At 41.4% G+C, this 15,922-nt stretch overlaps 1 protein-coding gene across 1 annotated transcript; it reads right to left on the reverse strand.

Annotated features, from left to right (window-relative positions):
• Positions 1-1,805: 1,805 nt before the first annotated feature.
• On the reverse strand, positions 1,806-9,721 carry igfbp7 (insulin-like growth factor binding protein 7). The gene is made up of 5 exons (XM_085287206.1): positions 9,260-9,721; positions 8,753-8,862; positions 5,798-5,902; positions 5,597-5,723; positions 1,806-2,117 (listed from the first exon to the last, which is right to left on the reverse strand). Exons 1-5 carry the CDS (start codon positions 9,678-9,680, stop codon positions 2,095-2,097), a joined length of 786 nt encoding a protein of 261 aa, XP_085143332.1. The 5' UTR covers positions 9,681-9,721; the 3' UTR covers positions 1,806-2,094.
• Positions 9,722-15,922: the final 6,201 nt, after the last annotated feature.

Below are 15,922 nucleotides of genomic sequence, written 5' to 3' on the forward strand. Positions count from 1 at the left end.
CAGACGTCAGAATAAGACAAAGGCTGTGTCCCAATTCAGGGTCTGCATGCTTGAAGTACGCATTTTAAGTGCAGTTACATCACCGCCACGCGACGACGGCTGTCCCAATTCGAAGTGTACTTCAAATGCATACTCCAAATGCGCCGTCGATTTCCCCAAATATCAAGCGTGGTCCAGTGCACGCTTCGTGGTCCCATATATCCCACAAGTCATAGCGCGGCGGTGGATGTGGAGAATTTTGCCGCAAAATACGGCAGAACGGAGCGGCCGAAGAGGGGTTTTTTTTCCCCAAACTTTATTGAAATTATAAAGCGAAAAGTCAGTCATTCCAGTTCAGTTTGTACAGCAGACATACAAGGCAAATAAGAGTAACAATATACAGTACAATGAAATAAGAAGGATAAATAAATAAAGGAAAAAAACAAAAGAAAAAAAAGGGGGGGGGAATGTGACAGACTTCATAACAACTTTGTATTTGAAAGTTGTGACAGCTCATTCGTTAAACATTTCTGAATGAATTTCAATCAATGATAAACCTTTTTTATTGGAAGTTAATTTAAGAGAGTTTAAGTAATATTCAATTTCAATCAAAAACAAATTAAATGATGGGGTTGAGTTTTGAAATTTACATTTATGTATGTGGAATTTCCCTAATAAGATGGAGCGGCCGAAGAGTGAACTGTCAAAAGTACTGAATATGACGTCACTTATTTATGTGCGAATGTTTAATAATTAAAGTCAGTCATATATCCACAAACACAACAAGCTGAAAGTCAGTGATATATGTATATGTGTGTGTGTATATATATATATATATATATATATATACATATATATATATATATATATATATATATATATATATATATATATATATATATATATATATATATCATAATCAATATCATAATAATCTGACAATACTATAATATTGGCCATATTATATTTACATTACCACAGTGAGATGACTTTAGTCTCATGAACAACATTAACTAATTGTTATTTACTAACTAATCTTAAATGACTGTTCAGCACAGAAATGAAGCCCAACAATCATGTTTTACAGTCCCGTGGTCTCAGCCTCAGATACTCAACTAATCAAAGTGATGTCATGACAAAAATGAATGACTGACAAAACATTTTTCTCCTTCGTTTCTGTCAAACAAAGCTGTATGTAACGTGTCTCGCGGTTAGTATCATGGTTGCTAGGCAACCTGAACAGCGCGACAAAGCGTATACCGTCCCATTTCACAAGCCTCTCACTTCCGCACTTCTCGTACTTATAGTACGCACCGTACGTAGTATGCGTAGTGCGCGTACTTCAAGCGTGCAGACCCTGAATTGGGACACAGCCAACGAGGCTTGTCTGGACCATGAAACGCCACCATTGCACTACTGAAGACTGGAAGGTTTTATGGACTGAGGAATCAAACTTTGAAATCTACGGTTCATCGCGCAGGATCTTTGTACGCCGTTGACTAGGTGAAAGGATCTGCCCCAGGGCCTCCTCTCAGCTGACCTAGGAACAGCTTGATGTTCCACTGGATCAGCTGGGGAGAGGGAGGTCTGGGCTTCTCTGCTTAGCCTGCGGCCACCACGACCCAGCCGCAGATAAGCAAAAGCAAATGGATGAATGCATGTTTGTATTTAATGAAAGTTCACATTGATCACAAGGAATTAGTTGATCTTTCCATTTTTCTCTTTTTATTTTTGAAAATATAATGTTTTTCTGGGACCTTCACAGTAAAAACATTGATTATTTAACTGAAAGAGTTGAAATATTGATTAGATTCAAACAACACACAAACATTATTATGGTTTATTAAATTGAGAAGAAAAACATGCAGTTTAAGGTTCATATTTAATGTGTAGACTGCAACAAACAAATACACCTGTTTCACCATTTCAAACTTCCGCTGGTGCCCAGAGGAGGAAAAATACTTTAAAAGTTACAAATATAACAAAAGATATAACATGTAGAACAAAAGACTGAAGTTTGAAAAAGGCTGGATTAAAACTAAAAACGACTGAAAGGAAACAAATTCAGGTTTTAGTGGAAGTTAAAAGTCTGGGATTCCTGAGACGATCAGCTGATCACAGGTTGACTTCCTTTGTCACTGAAAGAAACACGACATATTTACTTTCAGATATGTTTCTTTTCTTGTTCAACAAATTATCATTTTAAAATGTCAATAATGTAAAGGCGGTGTCCCAGGCCCTGTGCTTCGTACGTCGCTTACTACATCCAAGATCAAATGAAACATCCAAGACCAAATCATCGCGCTAACTCTGAGCTCGCTATTCCGGTTCCCCGAACACACTTGTTGTTGACGATTAGTATAGCTGGATGAAGTAATGTGAGATCACTGGGTGGCCCAACAGGGGCTACGCATCGATAGTAGAAACATTGATCGGCAACCCTTTGATTGGTCGGTGAAAATGTCGAAGGAGCGCGCTCGGTATTTTTCGGCAGCAGAGCAAGAACTCTTGAGTGAGGGATTTCAGGAGTTTCAGAGTTTAATTAAAACGCAAGGGAACACTGCAAAGGCTGCAAAAGCAAGGAGAGAGGGCTGGCAGAAAGTTGCTGACAAATCAAACTCGTAAGTAATTCAATAATAACATTAATAATGGAGTGGATTTATATAGCGCTTTTCAAGGCACCCAAAGCGCTTTACAATGCCACTATTCATTCACTCTCACATTCACACACTGGTGGAGGCAGCTACGGTTGTAGCCACAGCTGCCCTGGGGCAGACTGACAGAAGCCAGGCTGCCATATTGCGCCATCGGCCCCTCTGGCCAACACCAGTAGGCGGTAGGGTAGATTTATCATATCACACCATATTATCCAATATTATATTACATTATATTATATTATAATATGTTATATTATATCCCCTTTCACATTAGAGCCGCAACAGGACCCACTAGAACATGGGAACAAGTAAAAGTGAAATATAAGAATATTCTACAGAATGGTAATATTTATCACTTATATTGCTTGTCGTCTCTTGGAAAGAGACCCTGGAATACTCTGTTTGTTTGTTCATAACAGCAACCAAGAAAAGGGCAGAGCAAAAAAAAAGACAGGTGGTGGTCCTGCACCCCCTCGTCAACAAGTTGGTTAAGTGAATAATACCCTCACGGGAAAATCGATATCTCTCTATGAGCACACTGTCGCGCTGAGCTAAAGGATCCTGTCTGTCCCGCAATATACGCTGAATTCTGAGGACTCTCCTTATCAATCTTGCACCTTCCGCAATGGGTTGCTCGCGTAAACGGACAGGATATGACTGCGACAGACTTCCCAAATCCACCTTCGCTTTTATAGCCGTGGTCCCTCATCTTGATTACACGAAGTAATTTACAATTACTACTCTGAAATATGAATTACATCTGTAATAATCACATACATGTAATAGAATGTTAATAGTACATTTCCCTTTTTTAGGGAATGACCTGTATGTATCTGTGTGAAATCAATAAAAGGATCAAGTGCTGCATTATCTTTAGTTACATTGATGTTATTTATTTATGGTGAAACAGTGGTGGAATATCGCTGTTGCTTTCGTATGAATGACGCGGACATACCTGCGTGGCCGCGATCTAATCCTGTTTACATAAAGTAAACCTGCTCCCCAGCAGGTTTACGCTTACGGCTCTGTTGCTATGACAGCAAGTCCCGGATGGGCTTCAGGGAACCGAACGATCCAGGATCACGCGAAATCGTCAACAATCTCATCCAGCTAACTCACTTAGCGCGGTACGAAGAACAGGCCCCCAATCTTTTGATATATTGTTTATATACAGTGGTGCGAAAACATGTTTGCTCGTGGGTCTGCTCATGTCAGATCATGAAAGATAACACAAGTAAAAAATTAAAAACATCATGCATATTCTAAATAAAGGTGTTTGTTCATCTTTGGGGAAAAAATCCAAACCCATGTGTGAAAAAGGTGATCGCCCCACTCCAATTTATAACATAAATTACCCTAAGAGTGGAGCAACGGCACATCCAAAAGGTCACAAAAGACCCCAGAGCAAGATCCAAAACACTGCACACCTCACTTGCCTTAGTTAAGGCCAGTGCTCATGACTCCACCATAAGAAAGAGACTGGGCAACAATGGCCTGCATGGCAGAGTTCCAAGACAAAAACCACTGCTTAGCAAAAGGAACAGAAAGGCTTGTCTCGGTTTTCTAAGAAAACATCTTGATCCCCAACATACTCTGTGCTCTGGCAAGACAAAACTTTTTGGCAGCTGTATGTCTTGCTGTTGTTAATGGAGTCGTGAATTCTACCAAAACATCTTGAAGTGCACTTGTGTTCTGCAGCAGGATGATGATCCAAAGCACACCAGCAAGTCCATCTTTAATTTGGAGTGGCCTAGTCAAAGGCTACGTTCACACTGCGTCTTCTTTTGTGCATGCGGGCCGCTTTGAGTGTTCACACTAGAGCGCGTTTACTGTCGCATTTTATTCGTAGTGTGAACAAGCAGACAAAAAAATCGGATTTGAACAAAAAATCGGAATTGAGCATTAAGACCTGCAGTGTGAACGTAGCCAAAGTCCTGACCTGAATCTGAATGAGATGCTGTGGCATGACCTCAAAAATGCGGGTGATGCTGATAAGAACAATTCTCATATGATGAGTGGACCAAAATTCCTCCACAGTGTGTAAAAGACTCATTAGCAATGATCACAAACACTTGGGTGGCATATATACATGTATGTATGTATAAATGTAATACTTTCATACATAGACATATACACGTCATCCCACATACAGTGTTTATTAACATTTCTGTTTTTTAAAAGGGTCCCAATCTTTTGATTTTCCTGTATATTCAGTTCATTTCATCATCTCCTTGTGAATGTGATGTTACGTTCTCTGTTTGCATTTGTTTGACGTGTCATGTACAACACATGTTACTTGTATGTAACTTAACCATCACCAGTCACTTCTAAATCTGGAATGAAGAATTTAGAAGAATAATGAAGCAGCCTGGGCTGCTTCATTATTCGTTTATGTTAGAGACTTTTGGCAATGCTGGATTCTGATGGCTATGCTTTATTTTGTCAGTAAGGTTGCAGTGCTCTCCATCTAGACCCCACATTCCTGTATGATATATCTGTGATTAGTGAAGAAAAAAAGACTGATTATCAGAATAAATTGGCAGGAGCCCAGCAGTCTGTAACTGGATGATCTGGGCATGCTTAGAATCATCTCTGGATCATTTTTCTGCTTACTTTGTAATGGGATAAGAAGAGAACAGGCCTCAGGTAATAAAAGCTGGATAATGCCTCTGCAAATGTTTTATTTATCATTTTAAAAGTTTCAGTAACAGGAGCTCTGATTCCACTGCCGCCCTAAAGCGTGTTTCACTGACATGGATAAGTCTGCTTCTTGGACTAGAAACATTTTTCTTCATTTAACAGTTTATAGTTATGGAAGAAGTGGAAGAATCTACGCCTGAAAAACTGAGCTGAGTCTGATGGTGTTTTTGAAAGGCTGACAAAGGCTGAGGTAAATCCTCCAGAGACCAAGGTCAGTGATGACCATGGGGGATGTTTCATAAGGTAATTTTAGATGTTACCTTTCCTGGCAGTGAGCTCATCGATGGACTCAACCACATGAATTGCTCCAACTGCTGAAGCTTCTCCTTTGGTGTTTGTGGCGTGACACTCGTACGATCCTTCTTCTTCTTTGGTCAGAGGCGAGATCTGAAACACAAACACCATGGTCTATTTTGATTGGTCCCACTGCAGCAGTGACATAACATAGTGTTTGTACTGACCAGCACCCAGCCGGTCACTTCATGCTTCTCCGGTCCTCCTCGAGTCTGGATCGCCAGATTGTCACGGTCTCCAGGAAGAAGCTCCATCTTCTTCCCACTGAGGATCTGAAAGAAGAAACCCATCATTATCATCATCACTCTAATCTTAGAGATCCAACTTCAAATACCTTATTGACTCTGTGATGTCATCACAGAGTTGTCTAACCCCTGTGGTCTTCTAACGGGTTTCTCACTCATACTCTGACTGTGGTGGAGGAACCACCTGACATCCCCACCTGAAGCTGAGACTGATGATTGGACATCCTGCTTCACCACAGCTCTGAGCAGGTCTTAGGGCTTAAGGTCTGTAAATTCTCTTCAAACAGGCCGTTACTTGCCACCCTGATAGACACACCTGAACATACCTGAGCCCTTAGTGTACAAGCCGTCAGAATCAGTTTTTAAGCCCTGATTAAAAAAAAAAAAAGAAAGTTCATGAAACATGCTGATATCTCTGAATGCTGTAAATTAACCTATTTATTATATTACTGCCTTGAGGCAGCAGCTGTTGTGAAGTTAAATTGAACTCCTCACATAGCCAATCCGGTCTTTAAGTCTGACGTTATTAGCCATGTCTGGGCCCAAATTCCGCTGCAGGTCCCAAACAAACACTGCAGCATCACTGAGAGTTTAAACCGTCTAAATTCTTTCATCTGTAATAAAATGATCAGCGTTGCTGCTTTACCAGGTGTAACTATGAAGTTTAACATCCAGGCATCCATGAAAACAGGATTTATGATATTTAACAGAGTTAGAAGTTAGCAGGGAGTTAGCTCACTAGTTTCCACCTAAACATGATATAGCATGTTCTGACAGAGATTTCTGAAAAATTCAAACGTACAGCTCTGCTGTCACTTCCAACATAAATGAAGACAGAAAACTAAACAGCAGTGACGTTTGAAGGGTTACTGAAGTTGGGCTAGCTGGTATATAATGTTGTGCTACGTGATCGCTAGCGACACAGCTATGTTAGCATAGCATAAACACAGTGAAGCTGGAGGATGAATACTAACTTTTTTCCACTCCATAAAAGTTAACGTGAGGGTTCCCAATGGTTAGAGACAAATACAATTGCATGGCAGGATGCTATAAACGGACCAAACTTCAGTCAGGAGAACAACTGAGATAATCCATCCACAATATGAGGTTAGTCATTCTACTGCTGCTTGGGCTGGGCTGTAGTTACATCGTAAGGGTTTAAAAACTGAGTTTTAAAATGAACAGCGGTAATAAAAACCAAGAGAGGCCGACAGTGATCACAGACTGTTTTTAGGGTTTTTTGAGATTAAATACAACAAGATACAAAGCATTAAAACATGTTAAAAACACAAAAAGCCTTATTAAACGCAGGGTAGTTTGGGCCCGGAAGCATCATGTCATAACTTAAAGACCGGATTCCAACGATAACAACGATTATCATAATGATATGTTGGAGACACAGGCCAAGACGATCTTCATCTCTAGCTTATCAATCAACAATAGAGCCAAAAACAATTTAAGTTTTGAAAGGCCGACTCTGAGCCTCATAACACGCTAACCAAAAAACTGAATTGTTGTTATCTATCATGCAGCTGACCCATACTCAGACTTTCTCTACCATTTCTCTTTTACTGAAAATAACAGCCACAACATGGAATTTAATCTATTATTAGACTCAATTGAGTTCACACCCTTGTTCTGACATATCCCACAGAAAGTGAACATTTAACTGTATTTCTTGAAAACTGTCTTTCGTGATCATTTTTAATAACATTTAAGTTTACAGTAACAGATTACACAGCAGTGGGTAATACACTGCATTACATGTCCTTCTGAAGGTGCAGTAACAAAGTTTAAGGATAGAATTCATCCGTGTTATTCTCTCATGTTATTGAAGAAGCATATCATCCACTCCCACAGAGGTTGGTTGTCTTTTAATACTGTTACATCCTCACCAGAGATTTTCAGTAATGCATTACTGCAATCTGATTACTTTTCGCAAGTAACGAGTAAAGCAAGGGATTACTATTGCAAAAAAGTAATTAGATTACTGTTGCTTTCCCCTAAGCATGCTGCATTGCTGTGGTACTAACCTGTGATTTTGTTTGTGAGAGTGTCTCATGACAATGATGTAAGCGTGTGGTAACAGACGTGTGGCGATCAACAATGGATAATATGGAGTGCGTACGGAGAGAGTACGACCATGCAGCGTTTAAAGCGTAAACATTTTTTCATAAAAAGTGACAAAAACATTAGCGTCTGCTGTTCACTCTGCGTGGGAAGAAAACTTCTTTCTACAGTTGAAAAAAACCCTAAACTTCTGAGCGAGCACGCTGCCACGGGAATGTGACATTCACAGAGAAACCCCCAGATCCCCTCACTGACATGACTGCTGTGGGCAAACCTCCACCCGCCCCACTCCTGATAAACAGCTGACAATAGATTTAAGAGCTGCTGAGTCTTTGATTCTATTTATTTTCTGCCATTTTACTTGCATCTATTTCAAAGAGTGTAAAGACAAAATATGATTTTATTTTATATGTTGGAATATGCGGAACATAGGTTTAAGTGTTAAGCAATTTCTTCAAGTCAAAGACTGTTGATATAATTTAATTTTTGCTTGGCGTCCCTCTAATACTGCGGGGTCTGTTCCTTGCATGTTAAAGTACCTCAAGGTGACTATTGTTGTTAAGTAGTGATGTAAGCTGCTGTTCAGGGAAATGTTTAAATCAGGATAATTTCCTGTTTTATGTTTCCAGGTGGAGAACTTTGATTGTTTCTATTGGCAGCGGCAGGAAACAGGAAGTCAGCAGCAAAGAGGAAGGCAAACACTTCTGTGGAGTCACGCCTGAACCTTTGAGTGTTTCTTTTTATGGAGAAAAACAAAATACATCTTAAATGTGTGACAAACTGCTGAATGATGGCACACAAACTCACCTTCTTCCAGGTTAGCACTGGTGTGGGCACGCCCACCACCTCACAACTCAGGTACACCTGAGAGCCACTCACGTTGTACACCTCACCTGGAGGAGTAACAATGAGTGGAGCTGCAGACAGAAAGAAAAGATGAATGTGGGTGAAACAGGTCCAGACAGGAAGTCCTCAGTGACCTCACAGGAATTCAGTTTGCTCTGAGCACACTCAGTGGGTGTTTTCATGTAGAAAGGAATGTGATGTTTGGGATGGAGGAGGATTATCAGAGGCGACATCAGTCTGTAACTGACAGACTGCCTCATAGTCCGCTGGACCACAGAAGGGGAAAGAGACGTTTAGGTTTTTTTAACTGCTCTACATTTACATCACAGCAACGTATAAATACATACGTATATATGTACGTCAGCTGCAGGTTATTTCTCCAACTGTATCAAGCCACATATCAGAATAAGTGACCCCCTTCTGCAGGCTGTAGGCTACATAGATTGATACCATGACCTGCGACCTCACCTGAACCACAGCGACCTTTGTTCTGCATGTTGACAGATTCTTTTCCCTCACTCTGGGCTCGCAGGCCTGCAGTTTTCAGTGCACAGGTGTTCGTGTAGGTCACTCCGTTTGTCCCGCAGACCTCGTATTTGCTCTTACAGACACAGACTCCCATCTTGTTCTTCTTGTTCTCGCCGCTTCTCACGCACTCCAGACCGGAGCCACAGCGGCGAGCTGCCGACCGGCGACCTCCGCACAGCTCACCCTCTGCGGCAGCGCAGACAGAGCAGCAGCCACAGGAGTCCACCAGAGAGCCAGCAGCACAGCCCTCCGCTGGGAGAGGAGCACACTGAGCCAGATCACAAGATCCACATCCCAAAGGGGCAGAGTCCTGGACTGAGAGGACCGGGAGGATCAGAGAGAGGAGGCAGAAAGACTTCATGTTTGCGAGCAGCTCTGAGTCAGTCTGAAACTGAGGGGCTGAAACACAGCTGCTCCAAGGGTGGGACTCCGCCTCCACCCACAGCTGATCCCACCCTCAGCCTAGAAGATAATACGACCCTGTAAAGTAATACTGCATTACTGTACTGTGTACTACTGTACTTTACACTATTTCCATACAGTATTACATGCACAGAGACCTGCCACCTTCAGAAAATTTCTGATGACTCCTTTGTCACGTGATGCGAGCAGAATCATCTGCAGCTCAACGTGACAAAGACCAAAGAACTGATTGTGGACTTTAGGAAGACCAGGAAACTCGTGACCCCCGTTTCAATCCAGGTGGTCAATGTGGACATTGTGGAGGAGCATAAATACCTCAGAGGACACACTGATAATAGGCTGGACTGGGTTAAAAATGCCACTGCACTCTACAGGAACGGCCAGAGTCTCTGAGGTCCTTCAACATCTGTCAGACAATGTTCAGGATTTTTCTATCAGCCTGCTGTGGTCAGTGCTATCCTCTGTGCTGTTGCATGCTGGGACAGCAGGTTGAGGGTAAATAAACTGGTCACAAGGCCAGTAATGTTGTGGGAATGGAGGCCATCTCTGTACAGCTCCATCAGCACACAGTGCAGTAGTTATACTCTTTGCACACGCTCTGCAGTAAATAACAAAGTTTTACATTTTAAAGTAAAATGTGAATCGTATATATCACGTATTATTCTAGATATTTATAATTGAGTTATTTTTATATATTAGAGCTAGTTCTTATTTTGTAAACTTTGCATTATAGTGTATTATTATTTAGTTTGGTCTGTTACTGTTCTTATTGACTTTGTACAACTGACACCACATACTTTCCTCAGGGATCATTAAAGTATTCTGATTATTACAACTGTGCTGTACTCTGTGTTATAGTATTACTGTGGGAAGCAGTCTCACTCGAGTATCAAGGAAGGGGGTAAGGTAAGCAGACATTTTGGGTTCCCAGAGACGGGCAATTTACTTACAGTGACCTCCATTATTTGTGAAACTTAACAAACGCACATGGAATCGGTAACACAGCTTACCTCTCCTCCTTCACCTTAATCAAGCAGAGACTGACTATAGCTGTGTCCCAATTCCTAGGCTGCATCCTTTGGAGGACCTGTCCTTCGTAGTCTACGTGGGCCGTGTCCTCCAAAGACCGGGTAGGCCTGAAGTGAGTGGCTGTGAAATTGGCCGTCAGATTTGCGTCACCGCTGTCTCGGTGGGGTTTAATACACTCAGCCGTCTGCTCCTCGCTATCTAAAATATAACAGGACACTGGAGCAAACTCTCGATCATCTCACACTTCTGTTTAATCAGTTTTCTGTTTGACGTTTATTCAGCTGTGCGAAAACTAGAATTTTAATTTCAGCCAAACCGATTTACTCAGGAACAAATAAAACAGTGAAAAAAACAAACAATAACATTTTTAAGTTATCTGAGTGACTTATATATCATGTTTAACCTGAGTAGCCAAAGATCGCGGGGGGTCTGAAAACGGTGTGCCGGGAGTTCGCCTTCTCTAGTGATGGGAATTCCGGCTCCCAACCAGCTCTTCAAGTTGTTGGTTTAATTAATTTATTATCAACAGTAATATAAAATTATGCACAAAATGAATTACTAATGTAAAACAACAACAACATGTTTTTATTTATATGTTTATATATAAATATGCTTTTATTTATTCACTCCACATAAAATGTAAACAAATCAATTATATAATAAAAAAACAACCATTTACATTTCAACTTTTAACTGTGTTATGATCCAATGTTGTCAGTGTTTGTTTTATGTGTGACTCCTCCCACCAGAGGATAGCTGTGGGTTTTTTTTCCCCTTTTCTTTCTTAGGGGGTGGATACCTGGGCGTGTCTGCTGAGTTGTTGGGTGGAGTCTCTGATAATTAGATAATTGATTGATCACCTCCAGTATTTAACCACCAGATGACAGCCTCCACCATCCAACAAAGCGCAAAAGTATTCGGCCCCCTTGAACTTTCCCACATTTTGTCACATTACAGCCACAAACATGAATCAATTTTATTGGAATTCCACGTGAAAGACCAACACAAAGTGGTGTACACGTGAGAAGTGGAACGAAGATCATACATGATTCCAAACATTTTTTACAAATAAATAACTGCAAAGTCGGTGTGCGTAATTATTCAGCCCCCTGAGTCTTTGTAGAACCACCTTTTGCTGCAATTACAGCTGCCAGTCTTTTAGGGTACGTCTCTACCAGCTTTGCACATCTACAGACTGAAATCTTTGCCCATTCTTCTTTGCAAAGCAGCTCCAGCTCAGTCAGATTAGACGGACAGCGTTTGTGAACAGCAGTTTTCAGATCTTACCACAGAGTCTTGATTGGATTTAGATCTGGACTTTGACTGGGTCATTCTAACACATGGATATGTTTTGTTTTAAACCATTCCATTGTTGCCCTGGCTTTATGTTTAGGGTCGTTGTCCTGCTGGAAGGTGAGCCTCCGCCCCAGTCTCAAGTCTTTTGCAGACTCCAAGAGGTTTTCTTCCAAGATTGCTCTGTATTTGGCTCCATCCATCTTCCCATCAACTCTGACCAGCTTCCCCGTCCCTGCTGAAGAGAAGCACCCCCAGAGCATGGTGCTGCCAACACCATATTTGACAGTGGGGATGGTGTGTTTAGAGTGATGTGCAGTGTTAGTTTTCCGCCACCAGAGATGGGCAGTAACGCGTTACTGTAATCTGATGGTGGTGGTGGTCAGAGGGCCCGGTGGCGCCAGTGTCCGGCAGCCTCGCCTCTGTCAGTGCGCCCCAGGGCAGCTGTGGCTACAATGTAGCTTGCCATCGCCAGTGTGTGAATGGGTGAATGACTGAATGTAGTGTGAAGCGCTTTGGGGTCCTTAGGGACTAGAAAAGCGCTATACAAATGCAGGCCATTTACCATTTACCATCTGATTACTTTTTTCAAGTAACGAGTAAAGTAAGGGATTACTATTGCAAAAACGGTAATTAGATTACCGTTACTTTCCCGTAGGAACGCTGCGTTACTGCGTTACTAAAACCGTGATTTTTTTGGGAGAATGTCTCACGACAGTGACGTAAGCGAGTGCACCGTTAGTGACAACAGCCTTGTGCAGATCAACAATGGATCACATATTGATTATGGGAGAGAGTATGAGCGTGCAGCGTTTAAAGCGTGGAAGTACTGACCTTACTTTGAGTTTGATTCCATGAAAAGTGACAAAAACATTAGCGTCCATTGTGCGTGGGAAGAAAACTTTACAGCGAAAAAAAACCCTAAACTTCCAAGCAAGCACCGAGTGCGCAACGACGTAATGGGGAATTCAGGTCCAGACCAAAAAGGCTAGGCAGCGCCTGTATCACCTACGACAACTGAGGAAGTTCAGGGTCTCTCCAAAGATCGTCAGGATTTTCTATACAGGCGCTGTGGAGAGCATCCTCACACAGAACATGACATCGTGGTTCGGGAACAGCTGTGTGAAGGACCAAAAAGCTCTCCAGAGAGTGATCCGTACAGCAGAACGCTGCTTCAGGACACCTACACCAGGAGATGCCGGACTAGAGCAGCGCAGATACTGAAGGACCCGTCCCATCCTGGCAACAAACTGTTCCAACTTCTGCAATCTGGTAGAAGGTTCCGCATCTTCCGGGCAAGGACAGAGAGACTCAAGAGGAGCTTCTATCCCCAAGCCATCCGTGCCCTAAACACACACACCCGCCCTCTCACATCATCTATAATTGACTGAGACAGGACTCTTCCAGACACTAAACCAAGGCACAATGTACATTTCAAATTCCTTTAATTTTAAATATGTTTATATTGTCTATCCTGTAAAATAGTCAGATATCTATTCTTATTAATGTACAGAATTCACCTGCTTGCTGCTACTACTGCACATTCACCCAGTGTATATACTATATGTGTATGTGTGTATATATATATATATATATATATATATATATATATATATATATATATATATGTATAATGTTCTTCCTCTACACCCCCCCCAATTTTTTGCACATGTCGAGGAGCGTGTCAGGCTACATTTCACTGTGTGTTATACTTGTATAACTATGCATGTGACAAATAATAAAGAACCTTGAACCTTGAACCTCACAGAGAAACTCACGGATTCTTCAACTGACCGCGGCACACCTGCACCAGGGTAAACCTCCGCCTACCGCAGTCCTGCTTTACAGGTGAAAATAGAGCAACAGGACCGCTGAGTCTTTGACTTTATTTATTTTCTGCTGTGTTTTACTTGAAAGAGTGAGTGTAAACACAAAAAATATTGTATTTTATGTGCTGGAATGTGCAGAAAATAGGTTTAAATGTTAAACTAATTTATTCAAGTCAGAGAATGTTGCATATAATTAAATTTTTGCTTGATGCATAAAGTTAAAAGATTAAAACTGATAAGACAAGTTAAAAAAAAGATACTTTTCCATTTGATTACATTTTGTATGATGGATTATGTAGAAAAAGTAGAATTGGGCTGAAAGATCTATCGCTTTATCACCTCTTCAGGTTGTAAATCGTGTTTTTAAAAAGTAACTAAGTAACTAAGTAATTAATTACTTTGAAAATAAGTAATCAGTAAAGTAACAGAATTACTTTTTTGGGGAAGTAATCAGTAATTAGTTACTGATTACTTTTTTCAAGTAACTTGACCAACACTGTCCGCCACACATAGCGTTTTGCATTTGGGACCAAAAGTTCCATTTTGGTCTCATCTGACCAGAGCACTTTCTTCCACAGGTTTGCTGTGTCCCCCACATGGCTTGTGGCAAACTGCAAACTGGACTTCTTATGGTTTTCTGTTAACAATGGCTTTCTTCTTGCCACTCTTCCATAAAGGCCAACTTTGTGCGGTGCACGACTAATAGTTGTCCTATCGACAGATTTCCCCCACCTGAGCTGTAGATCTCTACAGCTCGTCCAGAGTCACCATGGGCCTCTTGGCTGCATTTCTGATCAGCGCTCTCCTTGTTTGGCCTGTGAGTTTAGGTGGACGGCCTTGTCTTGTAGGTTTTCAGTTGTGCACTCTATTTAGTCATTAGCACTCATCAGGCAATGTCTATGGGCAACTGACTGCACTCAGACCAAAGGGGGCTGAATAATTACGCACACCCCACTTTGCAGTTATTTATTTGTAAAAAATGTTTGGAATTTGACCACAACCAGTAGGCAACAGCTGAAGTGTATTGCCAAAGGACACAACAACCGAGACTGTCGGCGTTAAAACTAAGTAGCTGCCACCATTGTTGGAAACTTGGCTGGGCCATGCTATGAATTCTGGGATGTGGTGGGCCACAAAGGATACACCCGACCCATCCTTCAAATCTGGGAAAATGAAGGACATATTTGTTGGCCCCATTTGGAGCAGCCTTCGTCACGTCGCTGTAACTAATCGGCCTTCAAATCCGAAGGACGAGGCCCCTGAATTGGGACGCAGCTCAAATCAGTTTACCTTCAGTTATTCTAGCCAGTACCATTGGCTTGAGCTGAGGAATCTAAAACTCAACAGAAATGACTGAGAATTACAAAAAGCTCCCCAATCTTTTGATTAACACATTTATGACTAAATGGCTCTATATAAGAAAAAATATGCAACAAATCCCTTTGTATCATGAGACAAACAAAAGCAAGCAAGCAAGCAAGAAACCCCTCCTCCTGGTTTAACCTGCTGATGACAGATCATCAGTAGTAGTCAGGAGATGCTGGGCGGGCCTTTCCCGCACATGACCTGTGTGCAGATTGAAAACAAGAAAACAAATGACTTAATTCTGTGACATAATAAAATATAAAACAACATGTAACGGAGTATTTGCTTTAATTTGCTGGCTGTTTGTTTTTCAGGCGACTGAATGCTCACACAAACAAAGCCAGGAGAGTCAGTGCATAGCAAATCATAGCAAATAAATATATAGAAAGAATAATGTAGACAAAGTCAGTACTTCTGGGACAAGTGCAGAGTATCACAACAGCTCATCCACTTTGTGTCACACTGTGTGACAGAAGAATCAGAGAAGACACTATTGATCCACACAGGTATAAATACGGGAAACATCTGATCAATAAGTAGCTGATCTGTAATCCTTCCTCTTTAACGGTTTCTAAGTTTAGAGAGTGTCTGTGGGAAAATAAACAGGCGGTCAAAGATCATGCATTCACTGTTATTGTTCAGAGATGAACTTGAACACAGAGCA

The sequence above is a fragment of the Mchenga conophoros genome, linkage group LG2, assembly GCF_057382185.1.
Source record: "Mchenga conophoros isolate Kocher_MC1m ecotype Shallow Benthic linkage group LG2, M_conophoros_male_GT1.1, whole genome shotgun sequence".
Taxonomy (NCBI): Eukaryota; Metazoa; Chordata; class Actinopteri; order Cichliformes; family Cichlidae; genus Mchenga; species Mchenga conophoros.

What these genes read in the sequence shown, in the direction of transcription:
- igfbp7 (XM_085287206.1), bottom strand. Translation starts at nt 9,680, where the DNA reads ATGAAGTCTTTCTGCCTCCTCTCTCTGATCCTCCCGGTCCTCTCAGTC. An exon ending in CAGTGCTAACCTGGAAGAAG is followed by an intron (nt 5,903 to 8,752) that starts GTGAGTTTGTGT and finishes TTCTTCTTTCAG; the next exon opens with ATCCTCAGTGGGAAGAAGAT. An exon ending in AAGTGACCGGCTGGGTGCTG is followed by an intron (nt 5,724 to 5,797) that starts GTCAGTACAAAC and finishes TTTGTGTTTCAG; the next exon opens with ATCTCGCCTCTGACCAAAGA.